This window comes from Chiloscyllium plagiosum, chromosome 3 (genome assembly GCF_004010195.1).
Source record: "Chiloscyllium plagiosum isolate BGI_BamShark_2017 chromosome 3, ASM401019v2, whole genome shotgun sequence".
In the NCBI taxonomy this organism is placed as follows: domain Eukaryota; kingdom Metazoa; phylum Chordata; class Chondrichthyes; order Orectolobiformes; family Hemiscylliidae; genus Chiloscyllium; species Chiloscyllium plagiosum.
The window spans coordinates 114,360,932-114,382,112 of NC_057712.1; the positions used below are offsets into that span (position 1 = coordinate 114,360,932).

Below are 21,181 nucleotides of genomic sequence, written 5' to 3' on the forward strand. Positions count from 1 at the left end.
GCTCTGCCCCAGAGGGCAGTGGAGGCCCAGTCTCTGGATTCATTTAAGAAGGAGTTGGATAGAGCTCTCAAGGATAGTGGAATCAAGGGTTATGGAGATAAGGCAGGAACAGGATACTGATTAAGGAATGATCAGCCATGATTATATTGAATGGCGGTGCAGGCTCGAAGGGCTGAATGGCCAACTCCTGCACCTATTGTCTATTAATCTCCCATCCCTGGTGGTTGGGAAGATAATGGTTAGACATGACAAACAGATCCCCAATCCAACAAGGTTGGGTTTCGAGACCTTAGTGACTCCTTGGAGATGTGTGCTCATTCATTTCCAAATACAACTCTTACAGTACAATAAAAAAACCTAATTTCAATTGGACAGCTACTGTCTGGGTCTCAACAGGGCTGGGGAAAGCCAGAAGTGACACAATGGTAGGAACTGCTGGCTTCTTCAGGAGCTGGTTCCCCAAGGAAACATTTGATGTCTCTACGGACTGTGGCTTCTTTCTTTCCCATGCCAATCTCCCTAAAATCGAATGGCCAATCATCCCCTCCCTGCGGGTCTTGTTCTCTGACTACTGGTTTGCCTGCTCACCTGTTGATCCGATTGGCTGGCAGACAGGAAATGATCACCAGCTCTTGCTGTTGTATTTGGTTTACCCAGTGATTTATCTTACTAGTGTCTGCGAGACCATGCTTTGCAACAATGACCATGAGTCAGTGCCTCCTGTGAAAGCAAGTTCACATCAGAAGTAGAGAGAAAACAGACAGATGGGAAAGCTCCAGGCTGCAACTCAGCCAGAGCTCACTCGCCTGCAGAATCCCGTCGTTTTCACTGCACGGCCTTTGGGGGTGGAATCAACCTTCGCTGTCACTTGTGTATCCAGCAAAACCCCCAGTGAAAATACCAGATGATGAACATGGTCATCTTTGCCTCCAAGGACAGAAAAGGCCGGTATTTCTTCGACTTTGGTTTGGGCTATTCTGCAGTTTTGAAAGGTGCTTTTTAAAATTCATTCACAGGGTGAGGACATTACTGGCTAGGCCAGCATTTATTACCCAACCCAAACTGCCCAGAGGGCAGTTAAGAAGCAGACCCGTTGTTATGGGTCTGGACTCACATGTAGGCCACACTGGGTAAGGACAACAGTTTCCTTCCTGAAAGGATATTAGTGAACCAGATGGGTTCTCTGCACCCCCAACTCCTGACGATCAACATGTGACTCTTAATTTCAGATTTTTGTTGAATTTAAATTGCACCATCTGCAACAGTGGGATTTGAACCCAAGGCCTCAGAACGTTATCTGGAGTCTCTGGATTAACAGTCCAGCAATAATACCACTATGCTATCAGCTCCCACAGAGCCATATACATGTACATCTATCCTTTCTATTTATAGTTCAGACCTAAGACCAAGAGGTCAGAGGTGCTGCCTAGCTGAAACCAGTCAAGCATGGCTGACAATTGGACCCGTCATCATTCTAGTTCACTGCACTGCTTTAGAGCAGCAGCAGAATGAGAGAGTTTCTCAAAAGGAATGTGGATAACGTGTGTTCTGTGTGAGGGCAGTTACTTCGCAAAGATTAAATCTTTAAAAATGTGTATGGCACAACTCTGAACTGTTAGGTGGAGTTGCACCTATACAATGCCTTTCACAAATATGAGAGCAATGAAATATTTTTGAAGTGAGGTCGGTTAGTTTTTGAATGTACAAACACAGCATCCAATTGGCATGTAGCAAAACCCCCAGGAACACGAATGTGATAATAATCAGCTATTTGAATCTGTTTTCGTGATGCTGTTCGGGTAGATCGAAGTTAGTTAAGACATAGGAAACAGTATTCCCCCTGCTCTTCTTTGGTGAAATATGTTGACAACTTTCATATCCATCTACCACAAGGGGGTACCAGAAAGGTATCCCCCCAGTGCATCGACACTGGAGTATCAGCATGATTACCTGTTCACATCCATGACCCAGTTGCGGGGGGGGGGGGGGGTCCTGGAGCCATAATCATTGCGCTGAGAGGCAAAGTTCCTCCCACTGAGCCACAACTGGCACCTTCCAAGTTGTGTATTCCAACAGTGTTTTATTGCACTGGAGTACTTACATTGGTCAGGTAGCCTTCCATCCATTTGATAATGTCTATACCACGAACAGAGTCTTGAAAAATGTCAATCTGTTGAACAAAAATAATCCAGCTTGATGATTTAAACATGGCGCTTGTGGGCTGTCCATCACCTGAAGAATCTTTAATGAAGGGTTTGCACGGAGGCCATCAAGTTATGAATTGGAGGGTGAGCAATCAAACAGAATCAGCTGGCCCCAGGGGCACAGCAGGGTCACACTGCACTAGCATGTAGTAAAATGTCATGAAGGACATGATTTTGAGACCATGGAAATCTCCATGCACATCATACACATGAATGAATGTTTTGTTTTTGTTCGTCTTTGTGTTACTTTGAACCACTGCAGGTCAGTGTTGAAGGAGGCCATTTGGCTGTGCTGGCTAGTTCCATACTTCAGCTTTTTGTCTCAAACTGTGTGGGTTCCTCATGCTCACATACCTGTCCAATTCACTTTTAACATTACTCACAGAAACAGTTTCCACCACCTATTCTGGTAGTTTTTCTAGATCTCAACCATCGCCCAAAAGGAAGAAAAATCTCCTTATCCTCCATCTAGATTTTGAGTCTATGATCTTTAGATATTGACCAACTCACTAGACAGTCTAGATTTTCTCTATCTATCTTGATAAAATCCACTCACCATTGTGGGTTAGTCACCTTCTAACTGCCTCTGTTTTAAGGAGAACATCCCTTACATAGCCAGACTCTCTTCAGAACTGAAGGCTCTTGTTCCTGGACCATCTCTGTCTTTCGTTCGCCTTCACATCTTTTCTGAAGTATGGTGCCCCCAAATTCAGCAGCGGAGACCTCTAACCAGGTGTTTTAGGGAATTCTAGAATGACCACTTTGCTTGAATTTCATAGAAACACAAGATACAGGAGCAGAAGGTAGGCCATTCAGCCCATCAAGTGTCCCCTGCTATTAATGCGATCAATGATCTGATCATACTTAACTACAATTTCCTGCCTTTTACTGAACACACTTGGTTCCCTTGCTGATTAAAAATCCATTATTCTCAGCCTTAAATACATTTAACAACCAACCTCTACAGTCCTCGGTGGTAAAGAATTTCACAGATTCACTACCTCCTGACAGCAGATATTTCTCCTCATCTCTGTCTTAAATGGGTGATCCCTTACATGTGATTGTGCCCTCTGGTCCTAGACTTTCCCACAAGTGGAAAAACCTGTCCTTTGTGTACAATTTCTCTATTTATAACTACAAGCAACCAATGTCATTTTTTAAATACCCCATCAGCTTGCCATTCCAATTTAAAGGATTTGTGTACGTGGACACCAATGTTTCTGCTCATCTATACTTTTTCGAATCCAAAACTTTTATATGACACAGTCTTTCTGGGTTAAAGGTGTCCCATTCCTTGATATTGAACTGGATCTGCTATAGTCCTGCCACTTCATCATCCTGTCAATGTTGTCCACAAATCTACAATTATCTTCATCATGATTTTCTACTTTACCAAATATCCTATCATTGGAAACTTGATAATGCAGCTCCTCAGACCTGGCTCCAAGCCCTTCCTAAAAAAATGACAAGGAATACTGGGCCCAAAGCTGCTCCATCCTTGGGTAACACAAATGCAAACATCCACCCTGTGTAAAAATATCCAACCATTACAACTCTGGTTTCCTGTCACTGAGCTTTTGTGTGTATACTGCTATTTTCTCCTTCATTACTTGGGACTTATATCTTCTTTTATTATTTGTAAAGTAAACACATTTGGTTTGAATCCAAAAGCTTCAAAATCCCCATCTGTGAACGCTCCCCCAAAATAAAACAACCAGAGCTGCTGCTCCTACACTATCGGACAACCAAATAAGGTAAAAGTAAGGTCGCCATCTTCTCATTCATGAGAAACGACTGGTGGTGATTTAACATGAGGGTCACCGTGTCTCAGGCGAAGGTGGGACCTTCTTCGGAGGAATAAATCATGTGTAACTGGCCTGGGAGCATTACTTACTGCTGTTTCGAAACCGTTAACACGCAGGAAGTTCACAAAGATACGAATTTCATTAGCTGAGTCCACAGAATAAGTAACGAATACCTTTCCTACAAAAGAAACAACATCTTCAGAAAATCCACTCAACCCACTGTGGTTGTCAAAGTGTCAGTCAAACACAGAAAGGTGTGATGTACACTCTGCTATGGCAATGACAGAAGTAACAATGTTTTATTTTGTACACAACTGAAAAGAAGGAGTTTTGTATTTGTACAGTACTTTTGTTGACATCTGTAATTCAAATGCTTTCCCACCAATGGAACATCTTGGAATTACAGCCACAGCTACAGAGGCAAACCTAGCTGCCCATATGTACACAGCAAGATCTCACATCCAGTAACATGTGACTGGATCTCGGATCAGCTGTAATGAAACCATCAGTCTGGGCAGTGCACCCAATGACCTCACCAATGGCTTTGAGCCATTTTAATGTTGGGTCTTCTTTCAAAAGCTGGAGCAATGTGACTGAGAGTGGTCATGTCATGCTGGTCTGGCCTGTCCATTGATTAGATAATTGGTTTAGTTATGTTTTCAGTCTGGAGCAAGAGTGTTAATGAGAAAAGGGCTTCCTTTGATTTTCGGCAGTTCCCCTGCAGCTTCTAGATTAAGAGCTCCCAGAGTATCTTCTAGCGATGATGAGACGCGAGTGAGAGAAACAAGAGACTTACGTAATGCATCCGGCAGGTTCACAGTTCGCAGAGTGCCTTGTCCATCAGTGCCGCTGGTGGAACTGTCCCTTGTGTTGGTATGGCAGATGGGATAAGCACAGGCAATGTGACCTCTCTCATGTAGAGGAAGCCCTTCATGCTGAGGGACAACTGCAATCATACGTCCAGCTGCCTCACAGTGCAAATCTCTGGCATTTACACAACTGGGATATTTCCTGGGGAGAAGAAAACCATAATTTTATCGATAACAGAGGTACCTTAAGCTCGTCATTTTGATCAGAATATCATTAGAAGTGAGTAATCTAGGTTTACATAAGTGTCAGTCTTTGTCATGAGAATTCTCAGGGAAGAGATGAACCATGAACTGAATTTTCAATACTGCTTGGTGGAGACAATCCTTGTACATGGCAATGCCATTAATGCAGTAGCTCTCAGAGCTGGGAAGTTGGGGGCAGGTTTGGATTCAATTTCCGATGCTGAGCGGTGGCACTTAGAGTCATAGAGTTGTACAGCATGGAAACAGACCCTTCGGTCCAACCCGTCCATGCCAACCAGATATCCCAACCCAATCTAGTCCCACCTGCCAGCACCCGGCCCATATCCCTCCAAACCCTTCCTATTCATAGACCCATCCAGATGCCTTTTAAATGTTGCAATTGTACCAGCCTCCACCACTTCCTCTGGCAGCTCATTCCATGCACACACACCACCCTCTGTGTAAAAAAGTTGCCCCTTGGGTCCCTTACTTATCTTACCCCTCTCACCCTAAACCAATGCCCGCTAGTTCTGGACTCCCCAACCCCAGGGAAAATACTTCGTCTATTTATTGAATCCATGCCCCTCATAATTTTGTAAACCTCTATAAGGTCACCCCTCAGCCTCTGACACTTCAGGGAAAACAGCCCCAGCCTGTTCAGCCTCTCCCCACAGCTCAAATCTTCCAAACCTGGCAACATCCTTGTAAATCTTCTCTGAACCTTTTAAAGTTTCACAACATCTTTCCGATAGGAAGGAGACTAGAATTGCATGCAATATTCCAACAGTGGCCTAACCACTTGGGTTAGGGTTTTGGAAGAATTTCCCAGATGGAAACTGAGGTCAGGAGCCTGCTGGATCTTCCTGGAAACCCGGCAGCTGACTGATCTGTCAGTGGGCATGCTGCTGGGATCACAATGCTGGGGCGGGAGGTCCTGCCAACCTCTCAGAACCTGGCATCTCCTGGACACAACAACACCACAGTCTATCATTTCTGTTGTTTAGAGGAATGTGGTGCTCACCAACAAACACTAACAATCCAAAAGGATGCTGAAGGTTTTGGATGAATCTTGGATTGGCTTTGGTATAGAAGTAGGCCATTTTATTTATCTATTCATTCACAGGATGAGGTGCTGCTGGCTAAGCAGTGTTTATTGCCCATCCCTAATTGCCTAGAGGGTAGTTAAGAGTCAACCACATTGTTGTGGGTCTGGAGTCGCATGTAGGCCAGACCAGATAAGGACGACAGACTTCCTTCCCTCAAGGGCATTAGTGAACCAGATGGGTTTTTCCAACAATTGACCAGTGGATTCATGGTCATCATTAGATTCTGAATTCCAGATATTTTTTCCCATATATTGAATTCAAATTCCATATTTGCCGTGGTGGGATATTGAACCCGGATCCCCACGACATTATCTGGGTCTCTGTATTAGCAATCCAGCGATAATACCATTAGGCCATTACCTCCCCTAATTTGGCCCATCACGTCTGCATCACCTCTGTGAATGAGCTTTACAATTTGAGTGCTATGCTTCTCATAATCCTGTGCATTATTTCTATTCAATAACCATCTCATGATCCCCTGATCGCTTCCATTAAAACAAACTGTACTGTACATCCAGGAAGTGCATTCCAGAACCCAATACTCACTGTGGGAAAATGTCCTTCTCAGGTTGCATTCCCTCTTTTTGGTAAAAATTACTTAGAGTCCATGCCCTTTTGGTCCTGATTTTTCACAAGTGGGAATAGCCTCTTCTCAGTTACTCTGTTCAAATGCTTCATGAAATTGAAAACTTCTATCAAATCTCCTCTTAGTCTTCTCCTCTCCAAAGACAGTGGTTCCAAGTTCTCCAGTGTATCTTCATACTTGGAAACATTCACATGAACCTCTTCTGCAGCCTCTCCACCACACTCACATCCTTCCTGAAGTGTGCACACTACTCCAGCTGAGTTCTAACTAGTGTCTTTTACAGCATATCCTCTCTGTTCTTGTATTCTATACCAATAGCAATAAACCCTAGAATACTGGCTGCTTTAGTAACTGCTCTCCCTACATCTTATCAAATTTAGTTACATGTGCACCATACCTTCTGGTCTTTCTGCTCCTCTGCAGCCTTTTACATAGTGTCCTTCATTTTATATTGTCTCTCCATGTGTTTTCTACTAAAATGTATCACCTCACATTTCTCTGCACTGAGCCTTATCTGTCACCTCTCTGCCACTGCACCAACTTAATTAACCCACATTGGTCACTATTAGTTCCAACCTGAATTATTGTTTCTCCTAGTTTCCCACCACTGAAGTGAAATGGTTTGGTCTGTAATTGCTGGGCTTTTCTTGAGTGAAGGTGTAATGTGAGAGACAATTACGTTTTACAATTCAGGACTGCTTTACAGTATGATTTTCTGTTTCACTGTCCTCCTGCTGTTTATACCTTAACTTTCTGTTAAATTCAGGCCATTCTATTAACGTTCCATCTTTTATGCATGTTTCCTTTTTCATATTTGACGGAAAAAAAAGCCCCTTCATAAAACTTCTTATCTTTCTTTCATTTGTACGAAAGCGAAATCTCAGCTGCCATTCCAGATCAACTGGGCTTCCTCCTCTTTCTCTCTCACTCACTCACGTACACACACGCACACACACCTAGGGGAGTTAGCCAATGCTCAGCAATATTACAGATGGAAGAGCAAAAACTAATGCAAATATATTGGATACTTACCAAAAAAACAATGCACTTGAAAAACGAAGTAGGGTAACTCAATCTTACATTCTTTTAGAAGAGCTACAGCATTTGGGAGCATATTTTTACATCGTCTGGGTTTGGAGAGAAATGCTGTTGGGGCGGATGAGACAGCCTGAGGAATTCTGTCGTAGCAATGGTCATTTTAATTATGCAAAATAAAAAGACTGAGAGGACATTCAATAAGCCACTGTTACAAATCTCTTGGCAGTCAGCTTGCAAGGACAATTCTCACAGTTTTGAGTATCACTTTGCACAGTACCCAATTTGAGTCCTGCCAAGATATGAGGGCTCAGGCATCCTGGGAGAAATTTAGGACAACATTGTTGTCTGGACAACAGAAAAAAACCCTGCAGAGTGCACCCACCGGAAACGTCAGGAGGGATATTTATATCACAGAACTTCAATTTACACATTAAATGCAGCCTAATTCTCAGAGCAGGTGATTGTGAACACAAGAGAAGTCATCTGTTATAGACTAAGAGAGGTATCAGCCTGAATTTCATTTGCTGGCCCCTTGACATTTCCATTTCATTTGTAGAAGGAAGTGCTTACATGCTTGATGTGATACAAAGAGACATGTATATGGCTACACGGTGTGAATGCACCCATGTTGCAGAATGTTAACAGCATGTCGAAGCAATCATTCAATTTACTTGGGAGTAACAGATGTAAAAAAACCAATCTAAATGGCTGCAAGAGCACCCTCCTTCTGGCCTATCTGAGGGAGAGTGCCAATCTGTTTTTCATGAGCTTTCTGAGACGTATTTTGTGCTGTGGGCCTGGGAGCATTAGGAACTCGGTTAGTTGCAGTTGCATAGATACATTATCAAAGTTCATTTCATTCCAGACCCTTCCAACTACAAGAGAGACAATGGTTTATGTACCCTGACTACAGACCCCTATTCCTCCTCCAACTGATGTGATGATTTGATTTGTTATAGTCACATGTACCTGAGTACAATGAAAAGCTTTGTTTTGCAAGCAGGGCATGCAGCTAATAACATACAAGGACATACAGATCATAGGGTGATTAGACAGAGCAAGGTATACAGGGTTACAGCTTCACAGGAGGTGAACAAAAGCAAGATCAACATTAGATTTGAAATTAGAGAGGTCCATCCAGCAATCTAATTACAGCAGGGAAAAAGCTGTTCTTGAACCTATTGGTACATATGTTTAAGCTTCTGTATCTTCTGCCTGATGGAAGAGCTTGTAAGAGAGTATTATTGGGGTGGGAAGGGTCTTTGATGATGTTGGCAGCTGTTTTGCAGTGACAAGAAGTGTAGATGGAGTCCCTGGATGGGAGGTTGGCTTGTGTGATGGACCTTCTGTAGTTTCTCACAGTCCCAGACAGAATAGTTGCTGTACCAAGCTGTCATGCAACTGTGGCACGTGTCTAACTGAAACAGATACCCACTGGCTCCGGTCACATTTTCAGCTCCAGGGAGACTTAGAAACATGGAAACAAAGATAGAAAGTATAGCAGCAGGTCATTCAGCCAATCAAACCTGCTGCCCATTCAATACGATCATCAACTCAATATCCTGTTCCTGCCCTCTCCCTTTACCCTTTGATCCCTGAGCACTATATATAACTGATTCTTCCAAATATTTAGTGTTTTGCCTCAACTGCTTTCTGTGGCAATAACTTGTAGAGATGCACTGTTCTGTAGGTGAAGACATTTCTCCTCATTCCAGCCCTAAATGGTGGACCCTATATCCTTAGACAGACATCTTGTTCTGTACTTACATGATGGAGGTGGGCTTGAATATAATTCATCATATTACAGCCCCATGAGATGTGGGTGGATAGGAAAGGAAGTGTTGTTGTGTAAGTCTATAGGGCTCTGAGAAGAGCAGAAGTAGGCCATTCAGCCCATCAAGTCAGCTCCACCATTCAATGAGATCATGGCAGATCTGCTGATCCTCAAATCCACTTTCCTGCTTGTCTCCATAATCTTTGAGTCCTCTACTGATTAAAAACCTCTCTCTCTCTCAGCCTTGAATATACGTAATGAACTATTCAAACAGCCCTCTGTGGGAAAGCATTCCACAGCTTCATTCCCCTGGAAGAAGAAATACTCCTCATCTCTGTTTGAAATGTGCCACCCTTTATTCTGAAGTTGTGCCCTCTGGTCCTAGATGCTCCTACAAAGGGAAACGACATTTCTACATCTACACTTTTATTTTTCAAAAAGGCCAGCTCTCAATCTTCTCATTTCCATTCAGTACATGCGAAATCTACTCAACCAATTCAACCTTGTGCCCGCCTAGTGAACGCTGTCTGAACTGCCACCAATGCCAGTATATTTTTCCTTCGATAAGGGTCCCAAAACAGAATTCCACGTGTGGTCTGACTAGTGCCTATAAAGTTTTAGCAAAACATCCCTACTTTTATACCCCATTCCCTTTGTAATAAAGGCATATATTCCATTTGCATCTTGTTTAAGACAAAAGCCTCTTCTCATCAGACTCTATTTCCTCTATCACACCTATAGGGTACTGTCAGGTGGGGGCAAACCTACGAGATGGGCTTAGCGCCATGATGACCTGTGGTGCGGATTCACCTTATGACGGGTCACCGGTGAGTAGCTGACTTTCTGGCTCAAAGATTTTCAGTCAATGATGAGGCCTGTGTACACGTGTGCTTCAAGAGGATTATCTGAGGCACTGATTATTATTCTGTCAGCTAGACCTTCCAACTCTGGGTGCTTCCAACTGACAGTTAGCCTGGCATCCTGCAGTGGGAACATCAGGAAGGCTGGTGAATTGATCAGCGATAGATGGAGGGGTCATCAGGAAGGCTGGTGAATTGACCAGCGATAGATGGAGGGGACATCAGGAAGGCTGGTGAATTGACCAGTGATAGATGGAGGGGAAGGCAAGTGTTTCCACCACATTAGATCCAACAAACCATGCTCAGGAGGACGCAGACAGCCCAGGTTCATTGTTATAAAGATCTGCTTTGCTGCCTCACAGTGCCAGGAACATGGGTTCGATTCTACCCTTGGGTGACCGTCCGTGTGGAGTTTGCACATACTCTCCATTGTCTGCATGGGTTTCCTCCAGGTGCTCTGGCTTTCTCCCACAGGCCAAAGATGTACAGGTTAGGTGGGTTGGCCATGCTAAATTGCCCCCCAGTGTGCAGGCTAGGTGGATTAGCCAAGGGAAATGCAGGGTTACAGGGATAGGGTAGGGGAGTGTATCTGGGTGGGATGCTCTTTGGATGGTTGGCGTGTACTTGATGGACCAAATGGCCTGCTTCCATGCTGTAGGGATTCCATGGCTCAAAAGATACTGAGAGCCAAGTGACTGAGAGAGGAGGGAATACCAACCAGGAGGATGTGAATGAATAAGTGATGCTGTGAATTATATCATATCACACTACAACAGAAATGTGCCAAATACCATTTACTCAAAAGGTATGCTCAGATTTAAATTCAGATTGAGTTAGTTGATTTGAATCCAGGTCTGACAAGTCTTATAAAAAGGTGCTAAACTGCTGCACTGTTCAGTTCTACTGTTGTGTTTCCAAGCTAGTTAATATAGTTGAGTTTTTACATAACAGCCAACACTGACTGGGTTAACATGTAGAACACACTGAACTCATAAGTCAAACTGACAGTTTCATTTCTACCCAAGTCCTGTAAGATAGCATCAAAGTTCCTCTATCTCCTAAATACACAGCTGACTGGTACACGAGGTGCTACATTTCTAAGGCAAAACAGTGATGTATATAGTAAAAGATTGAAAAGAACAGTCTAAATTTTCCAGTGATTATCCAGAAATGTCTTGTTAAAAGCTTACACCATTATGTAATATAGTTACTAATTTTTGTGCATTCTAAGTTACTGGAAGCTCAGCCATTAAAGACAGTATCTAATTCTGTGAGGCCAGGGTCCAGGTTCAATGTTTAATGAACAGTAGTTGCTGAGTTGGTTGCTGAATTCAACTGAGTTGCAGCTTAAGGAGTCCTGGACAATAAAATATCATGCAGGGCGCTGACCTCGGACAGTGGGCTGCACCATCAAGGGATGTTCTTCAAAAGGCTGACAGTCTCAACGGTCTGGGCTCATATTTGGAAGGTAGCTCTTTGGACAAAGTATATTAGCCAAGCAGCGCACAGTTTCCAGAAATGTTGGGATTGTGAAAGAGAACAAATTTAGCCAGCTATCCTTCTTCACAACACAGTCATCAGCAAATACTGCAACCATCCAATTTATGGGACACACATTGTGAATAGTTGAGGTCCCTGCAATGATTCCTGTGGTATTCCACAAATTGCAGCTTGCCCACCTAAAAATGACCCATTTAGCCATTCTGCTTTCTTCTCTCTAGGCTCATTTGAATGATTTTATTGACTTGTGTATTTTACTGTAAGAATGCAGTAAAATACAGTGAAAGGCTTTCAATTGCATGAAATTAGTATGTCACCCTCTACACCAGGAACTTTTAATTTGCACAGTCCCCTTTGATGTTGCACATTATCAAATGTCTTCTGAAAACCCAAGTACTCAACATTTTCTGGCCATCCTTTATCAATCTTGTTCTTAATTTCTCAAAGAACTCTAATAGAATAGTTCAACACACGTTCCCTCTCAAAAACACCAAACTGACCCACACTTGCATCACATTAAGATTTTCAAAGTATCCTACTATTTTAAGTGGCCTCTAGTTTCCTTCATTCTGTAGCCCCCCGCCCCCCGACATTCTTAAATATAGGAGGCACACCTATAATTTTTCAATCTAATGGCAACCTTCAGGAATTCTGGAAAGTTGCCATCAATGCATTTACTGACTCACCAATCATTTCCTTTTAAACTTTGGAATACAGACCCTTTGGTCCTGAGGACTTGTCAGCCAGATGTTCATGTGAACTTATCCAGTTCTAACAACGTTTTAGTACTCTTTATAGTTCCTCCTGCCTTTCACTTCTTGATGATGTCTGTGAGGCTCTGTAGGCCATCAGTAGCATCAGAATCATACTCCAACACAATGTACAAACTCATGGCCTGGTATGGGGGATTTTAGCTAGGAAGGAAGGTTGGATAGACTGAGTTTGTTTTTACTGGAATGCAGGAAGTTAAGGGGGCGACCTGATAGAAGTTCATAAGATTGTGAATGGTATAGATAGTGGGGAAGGTATGAGGCTTATTTCTAGGGTGGAGGGGTCAATTACTAGGGCACACAGGTCCAAGGTGTGAGGGCGAACCTTTGAAAGAGATGTACGAGACAAGTTTTCACACAAAGGGTGGTGAGTGTCTGGAACGCGCTGCCAGAGGAGATGGTGGAAGCAGACAGAAAAGCAGCATTCAACAAGCACCTGGACAAACACATGAATAGGAAGGGAATAGAGGGATAAGGATCCTGTAAGTGAAGATGGTTTTAGTATAGAAGGGCAAAATGACTTGGTGCAGATTTGGAAGGCCTGTTCCTGTGCTGTATTGTTCATTGTTCTTTGAGGGTATGCCAGGAGCAGCATCAGGAATATCTAAATATGGGCTGTCAGCCAGATATTGCTGCACACCAGGGGTCTTGTGTGCCAAACAGCATAAGCAGCAAGTGATAGACAGATCAAAGGATCAGATGTAAACTTTGCAGTCCTGCCACAGCCAGTTGTGAATGGCGATTGACAACTAACCAATTAACCACAGGTGGAGCCTCCACTAATATCTGCAGTCTCAAAGGTGGTGAAGCTCAACATATCAGTTCAAAAAACAATGGTGAAGTATTTGCTTCCATCTTCAGCTCGACGTGACTAGTGGATGATCCATCTTGGCCTTCCCCAGAGGTCCCCAGCATCACAGATTCCAGGCTCCAACCAATGGGAGTCACTCTACGTGATATCAAGAACCAGTTGGAAGCACTGGAAACAGCAAAGCCTGTGGGCCCTGACAACATTTCAGCAGCACTACTGTAGACTTGTGCTCCAGAACACACACTCTTCCAGTACAGGTACAACACTGGCATCTACCCAACAACACAGAAAATTGCCCAGGTCTGTCCTGTACACAAAAAGCAAAATAAATCCAACCCGGCCAATTACCACCCCATAAGGCTACCTTTGATCATCAGCAAAGTTATGGATTGGCCATGAACAGTGCTACAAAGCGCCACTTGCAAAGGATTTAACCTGCTGTCTCATAGCTGTGTCCCGAGTTCCAACCACCTTCATGACCTTCCTTCCATCATAAGGTCAGAAGTGGGGATTTTTGCTGATAATTGCCTAATGTTCAGCACCATCCTCAGATACTGAAACAGTCCAGGTTCAAATACAGCAAGATCTGAAGAATATCAAAGCCTGGGCTATTAAGTGGCAAGAAATAGTTATGTCACATAAAGGCCATTCAATGACCATCTCTAACAGGAGAGAACCTGGCCATTTCCCCTTGACAGTCAATGACATTACCATCTTTGAATTCTTCATTGTCAACATCCTGGGGGAGGGGGGTTACCATTAATCAGCAATTGGACAAGTCTAACCAGATAAATACTGTGGCTGCAAGAGCAGGTCAGAGGCTAGGAATCCTGAAGCAAGTAACTTACCTCCTGACTCCCCACAGCCTGTCTGTCATCTACAGGGCATTGGTCAGGAGTGTGAGGAAATAATTCCCACTTGACTGAATTTGAGAGACAGGAAGAAGCATGCTTCACATTCACATACTCCCTCACACCTACACATATATTTATACGTAAGGATTTGGAAAAGGGGTGTAAAGGGGAAAACAGACAGAGAGGGATAAGAATGTGTAGTGACCAAGTGAAATTCAAGTAACTGTTACTCACCCATATACTGGTGCTTGTGATGGTCGTTGGATGAAGTTGCCTTGTGGTCCTCCATGACAAGGATATCTTGCCAAGTTCAGAGGGGAAGAGTTAACAAGTCCACATCCATATGGCTGAATGGGTGACACCTCACTCTCAGAGACATCTTGGTTATATCGCATGGATGGAGGAAGGAGACCATTTTGATATGCCTTATTGTAGCACTGTTCACACTTGCAGGCTTGGGGAGGGACACTTACACCATCTAGTAACATAGAGATGGAAAAACAAATTGAGACTTAATTGACCAATGGCTGCACTGGAATACTCAGTATTTATCTGGATAAAGCTTGTTTTCATTGTTGTTGCTGTGGAACCATCCCCTCACCCCTGACACTCATTCTCCCAATTTTACGCCCTCTGTCCTAATGCAGGGTGCATTCTGGGTCCAACAAGTCGTTGAATGAAGGGTCTACTACTCCTTTCCAAACTCAGAAAAGGACAGGGCCTGTCCTATCACCTTGAGAGGCATCATGGTCAAGGAGGAACCTGCTCTTATATATCTCCACAGAGGCCAGATTTCCATCAATGGTGAAGCAGAGGCAAACACTAGCAGAATTTTCTTCTGCCCTGAATCAAGCAGAGGTTTCTAACCACCTCAAACAAGCTATTTGGAGAACAAGTGAAGCAAGTTCAGATCAGCATGAATTTAGTAATATTTATTAGTTAACCAGATTAAAATGAGTCCCTTTACCTTCTCAAACAGTGGCCATCCTCTCCTCAATAGCTATGACCAAACCTACAGCAGAAAGTTTGACAGGATAAGAGCTACCAGCCTTACACCAGTGCTTGGTGGCCAAGTCTACTGCAGCAGCAATACCTGTCAGTATCCCATGTCAAACTGAACTAATCAAGGTCTGCTAGAGACTTATTTTCACACGATGTATTTGGCAGGTTCTGATATCTCCAAGTATGCAGATTACCTGCAGGAATGATGATTTGCAGGTGACAGTGTTGGACTGGGGTGTACAAAGTTAAAAATCACACAACACCGGGTTATAGTTAACCTGTTGGACTATAACCTGGTATAGGGTGATTTTTTAACTTTGCAGAAATCTTGAATTGTTCAGTCAGGATCTGGCCAAAGTTTCAAATGCTCATGGTTACTTAGAGTTGCAGCAACTGCTTACTCCTGGCTCGAGTGGAACTGACTCTTGTTAACATCATTGAAACAAAGTATGAATACTTTACTTTCCTAGAACAATGTAGCTGAAGACTTGTAACGCAGAACTGGAAACTGAGATAGACGCTGATTCCAGGGAGAATTCGATATCTTGTATTTCTTCAGTAAAGATAATGATACTTGATGCAGCGCTGATTACCATATTACATGAACATCAATACCTTGGTGCATTTTTCTAACATTGTCTTTTGAATGCAATAGATTTTGCTTGCCATGTGATTTATACTCCACAACATCACAACATAAACTATTTGCTAATTGTTCAGTTGGGAAATTCATAAATAAGGGGAGAAAGTGAGGTCTGCAGATGCTGAAGATCAAAGTTGAAACTTTATTGCTGGAACAGCACAGCAGGTCAGGCAGCATCCAGGGAACAGGAGATTCGACGTTTCGGGCACAGGCCCTTCTTCAGGAACCATTCCTGAAGAAGGGCCTGTGTCCGAAACGTCGAATCTCCTGTTCCCTGGATGCTGCCTGACCTGCTGTGCTGTTCCAGCAATAAAGTTTCAAAATTCATAAATAATCAAAGGTGACAGATTAAGTGCTGACAGGAATGTTTTGCGCACAGTTCTCTCTCCTCCTGAGCTTGCACTAATCCATCAAACACCGAGAAGTCTTTTTTCTGTTGTCCATGAAATGGGAGGAATCTGAATTTCCAGGCTTAAAGCATTTCTGTCCCCATTGCAAAGCTCAGTAAATGATATTAAATTGTTCGACTCCTTCAAAAAGCCGAGATGATTGACTGCTGTGGGAAATTATGACATCTAAAGTGTTTCAGATGAGGATTAAAGAAAGATTTATATTTAAATATCACATTATTACCTCTCTGAGAAACATCTTCAAAACATGCTTCACAGAAGGTACATTTTTTTCAAGAAGCAGAGAAGATTGAGAAAGCTGTTTTAAAGAACTGAGGGGAGACTTGGCTTTAGAAATCGAGGTGGAAGGACACAAAAGGAAGGCAACTCTACAAACTTGTAAATCATGAGCTGGACTGCAGTTTGAATGTTAGGTGATGGTGGGAAAGGATTTAACCTGTCAGTGGGTCTGCTATTAATAATGTAAAAAGCCAATTGCTTACATCTGAAACCCTGAAATCTGGCTTTAATTCCAGTGCTCAGTTCTTCTGGGCTGACTGGAGCTTTCATTTTGAACAAATTTCAGATGGCATGGTTGCTCAGTGGTTAGCACTGCTGCCTCACAGCATCAGGTACTTGCGTTTGATCCCACTCTTGGCGACTGTCTGTGTGGAGTTTGCACATTCTCCCAGAGTCTGTGTGGGTTTCCTCCGGGTGCTCCGGTTTCCTCCCACAGTCCAAAGATGTGAAGATCAGGTGGATTGGTCATGCTAAATTGCTCATAGTGTCCAGGGATGTGCAGGATAAATGGATTAGCCGTGGGAAATGTAGGATTACAGGGATGGGGTAGGCGGGTGAGTCTGAATTGGAATCTCTTCTCAGGGTCAGTGTAGACTCGATGGGCCAAATGGCCTGCTTCCACTGTAGGGATTCTCTGAAATCAAGCATCAGTCAGAATTGAGGGGGCTGAACAGTTGATAGGTTGGAAAGTCTTTAAGTACAGAAGTATGACAACTGCTTATTGATCTTGGGAGACTGCAGCATTGCAGTAATGTCACTGGATTAATATTCCAAAGACCTGCTTAATGTTGTGGGGGCAAGAGTTCAAAACCCACTGTGGCTATTGATGGAATTAACACTCAGTGTTTAAATCTGGCATCTCAAACGAATCTCAGGAATTATAATCATCAGACTAGCACCAACTGCTGTAAAAGTCTATCTGAGGATTCATTAATTCTCTTTCAGGGAAGGAAATCTATTACCCTTACCTCTTCTCGCATTCATGTGACTTCAGCAGTTCTAATACTGCGAGGGTCCATCGCAGCAGCTGAATTAAGATCTCTAATGAGGTACAAAAAAACCCAGCAACCCCCTCACCACAGGAGGGGGTAAAGGGGAGGGAAGAACCAGCCTCAGCACTGGGAAGGGCTTTTGCCCGAAACGTCGATTTTGCCTGTCCTCGGATGCTGCCTGAATTGCTGTGCTCTTCCAGCACCACTAATCCAGAATCAGCACTGGGTCTACAAGCACCACTGCACCTGGACGCTAGATCACTGCTGATATTGGCAGCTCCCTGGAACAGGATCTCCAGTCAAGTGTTAAAAATCACACAACACCAGATTATAGTCCAACAGGTTTATCTGGAAGCACTAGCTTTCAGAGCGCTGTTCCTTCATCAGGTGGTTGTGGAGTACTAGATCGTAGGACACAGAATTTATAGTAAAAGTTTACAGTGTGATGTAACTGACATTATATATTGAAAAAGACCTGGATTGTTTGTTAAGTCCAGTTCTTTCGTATGTAAATCCCAGAACTTTCTTAAAGTTACATTCTCAAATGAACTTGAACAATAGGTGCCTTGTCAGCCCAGATAATGCATTGAAGGTGGGAGGTGCCCTGTGTGAGGCTGTCTGTGCCCCAATGTTCAGACTGATTCTAATCTCAAAAAGGGATATACAGAATCTTACATTGATTTAGGCAGTTTTTGAGCAAAATAAAATGTAATTCTGCAAGTACAAATTCAACCCACAAACTTTTATGTGTGTGTGTGTGCATGTGGGTGTGTGTGCGAGGGGAATGAGTGTCTGTGAGAGAGTGTGTGTATGCTTATGTGTGTGACTGTGAGTGTAAAGGGGTATACGTCTGTGAGAGGATGCTTGTGTGAGTTTGGGATTGTATGTGTGAGCTTATGACAGAGAGCTTGTGTATTAGAGAGGGTCTGCCTGAGTGTATGGGTCTGTAGGAGTGCGTATGTGTGTGTCTGTAGGACTGTCTGTGTGTCTGGCTGTCTGTGAGTGTGTGTCTGTGTCTGTGTGTGTGCGTGTCTGTCTGTGTGTGTGTAGTGCAGTGGGGTCACCTGTAATGTGACATGAACTCAAGGTCCTGGTTGAGGTCAGCTCCATGGATACCGAACTTGGCTATCAGCCTCTGCTCGACCACTTTGTGTTGTTGCCTGTCCCAAAGTCCGCCTTGGAGGATGGTCACCTGAAGATCCGAGGTCGAATGTCCTGGACCGCTGAAGTGTTCTCCGACTGGGAGGGAACACTGCTGCCTGGTGATTGTTGTGTGGTGCCCATTCATCCATTGCTGTAGCCTCTGCTCGGTCTCGCCAATGTACCATACCTCAGGGCAACCTTGCCTGCACATATGAGATAGACAAGGTTGGCCAAGTCACATGAGTACCTGCCACGTACATGGTGGGTGGTGTCACCACACGTAATGGTGGTATCCGGGTCGACACTGACACGTCTTGCAGCATCTACCGTGACAACGTTATATGGTGTTGTCCTGAAAGCCAGGCAGTTTGCTGCGAACAATGATCTGTTTGAGGTTTGGTGGAGGTGTGGGGAAGGTCAGCTCCTGGGAAGTACTGGACGATGAAGGGTACCTGTCTGTTGCAGCTCATGTCTGTCTCCTGAGGAGGTCATTATGGTTTCTTGCTGTGGCATGTCAGAACTGGCGGTAAATGAGTTGAGCATCGTACCCTGTTCTTATGAGGGCGTCCTTGAGTACTTCCAAGTGCCAATATGTTCCTCCATATCTGAACAGATCCTATGTGGCGTACGGCTTGTCTGTAGGGGATGACTGTTTTAATAAATTTTGGGTGGAAGCTGGAGAAGTGAAGCATTTGTGAGGTTATCCGCGAGTTTGCGGTAGAGTGAGGTGCTGAGGTGTCCATCCTTGATGGAGATGCCTGCGTCCAAGAATGAGACAGATACTACATAGTAGTCCGTGGTGAGTTTGATGGTGGGATGAAACTCGTTGATATCACTGTGTAGTTGTTTTAGTGACTCCTTGCCACTGGTCCAGGATTACATCATGCTGTAAACTTTTGCAATAAATTCTTTGGCTCAAGAACTTATACTCCATAACCACCTGATGAAGGAGCAGCGCTTTGAAAGCTCGGGCCTCCAAATAAACCTTTGGACTATAACCTGGTCATAGAGTCATAGGGATGTACAACATGGAAACAGACCCTTCAGTCCAACCCGTCCATGCCACCCAGATATCCCAACCCAATCTAGTCCCACCTGGCAGCACCCGGCCCATATCCCTCCAAACCCTCCCTATTCTTATACCCATCCAGATGCCTTTTAAATGTTGCAATTATACCAGCCTCCACCACTTCCTCTGGCAGCTCATTCCATACACGTACCGCCCTCTGTGTGAAAAAGTTGCCCCTTACGTCTCTTTTATATCCTTCCCCTCTCACCCTAAATGTATGCCCTCTAGTTCTGGACTCCCCCACCCCAGGGAAAAGACATTGTCCATTTACCCTATCCATTCCCCTCATAATTTTATAAACCTCTATAAGATCCCCGTCAGTCTCCAACACTCCAGCGAAAACAGCCCCAGCCTGTTCAGCCTCTCCCTGTAGCTCAGATCCTCCAACCCTGGGAACATCCTTGTAAATCTTTTTAAAATCCTTTCAAGTTTCACAACATCTTTCCTACAGGAAGGAGACCAGAATTGCATGCAATATTCCAACAGTGGCCTAACCAATGTCCTGTACAGCCACAACATGACCTCCCAACTCCTGTACTCAATACTCTGACCAATAAAGGAAAGCATACCAAATGCCTTCTTCACTATACTATCTACCTGCGACTCCACTTTCAAGGAGCTATGAACCTGCACTCCAAAGTCTCCATGTTCAGCAATACTCCCAAGGACCTTACCATGATTTGCTTTCCCAAAATGCAGCACCTCACATTTATCTGAATTAAACTCCATCTGCTACTTCTGTTGTAATCTGAGGTAACCCTCTTCAATGTCCACTACACCTCCAATTTTGGTGTCATCTGCAAATTGACTAACTGTACCTCTTATGCTCGCATCCAAATCATTTATATAAATGATGAAAAGTAGTGGACCCAGCACCGATCCTTGTGGCACTCCACTGGTCACAGGCCTCCAGCTCACCTGTGACTATCGATGATACAAATATCTCAGCAAGAGGCCCAGCAATCACTTCCCTAACTTTCCACAAGGTTCTCGGGTACACCTGATCAGGTCCTGGGGATTTATCCACTTTTATGTGTTTCAAGACATTCAGCACCACCTCCTCTGTAATATGGACACTTTTCAAGATGTCACCATCTATTTTCCTACATCCTATATCTTCCATGTGCTTTTCCACAGTAAATACTCTTGCAAAATACTGTTTATTATCTTCCCCATCTCCTGCGGCTCCACACAAAGGCCGCCTTGCTGATCTTTGAGGGGCCCTATTCTCTCCCTAGTTACCCTTTTGTCCTTAATGTATTTGTAAAAACCCTTTGGATTCT

The 21,181-nt window shown here is 43.8% G+C and overlaps 1 protein-coding gene across 1 annotated transcript in view; it reads right to left on the reverse strand.

Moving 5' to 3' along the window:
* LOC122540049 (E3 ubiquitin ligase TRAF3IP2-like) overlaps positions 1 to 21,181 on the reverse strand; it is a 68,374-nt gene that overhangs the window by 6,841 nt on the left and 40,352 nt on the right. The window contains exons 3-6 of the mRNA XM_043675383.1: positions 14,595 to 14,838; positions 4,806 to 5,020; positions 4,099 to 4,187; positions 2,102 to 2,170 (exon numbers count right to left, since the gene is read on the reverse strand). Coding sequence (XP_043531318.1) covers positions 2,102 to 2,170; positions 4,099 to 4,187; positions 4,806 to 5,020; positions 14,595 to 14,838 — 617 coding nt within the window. The remainder of the gene's footprint in view (positions 1 to 2,101; positions 2,171 to 4,098; positions 4,188 to 4,805; positions 5,021 to 14,594; positions 14,839 to 21,181) is intronic.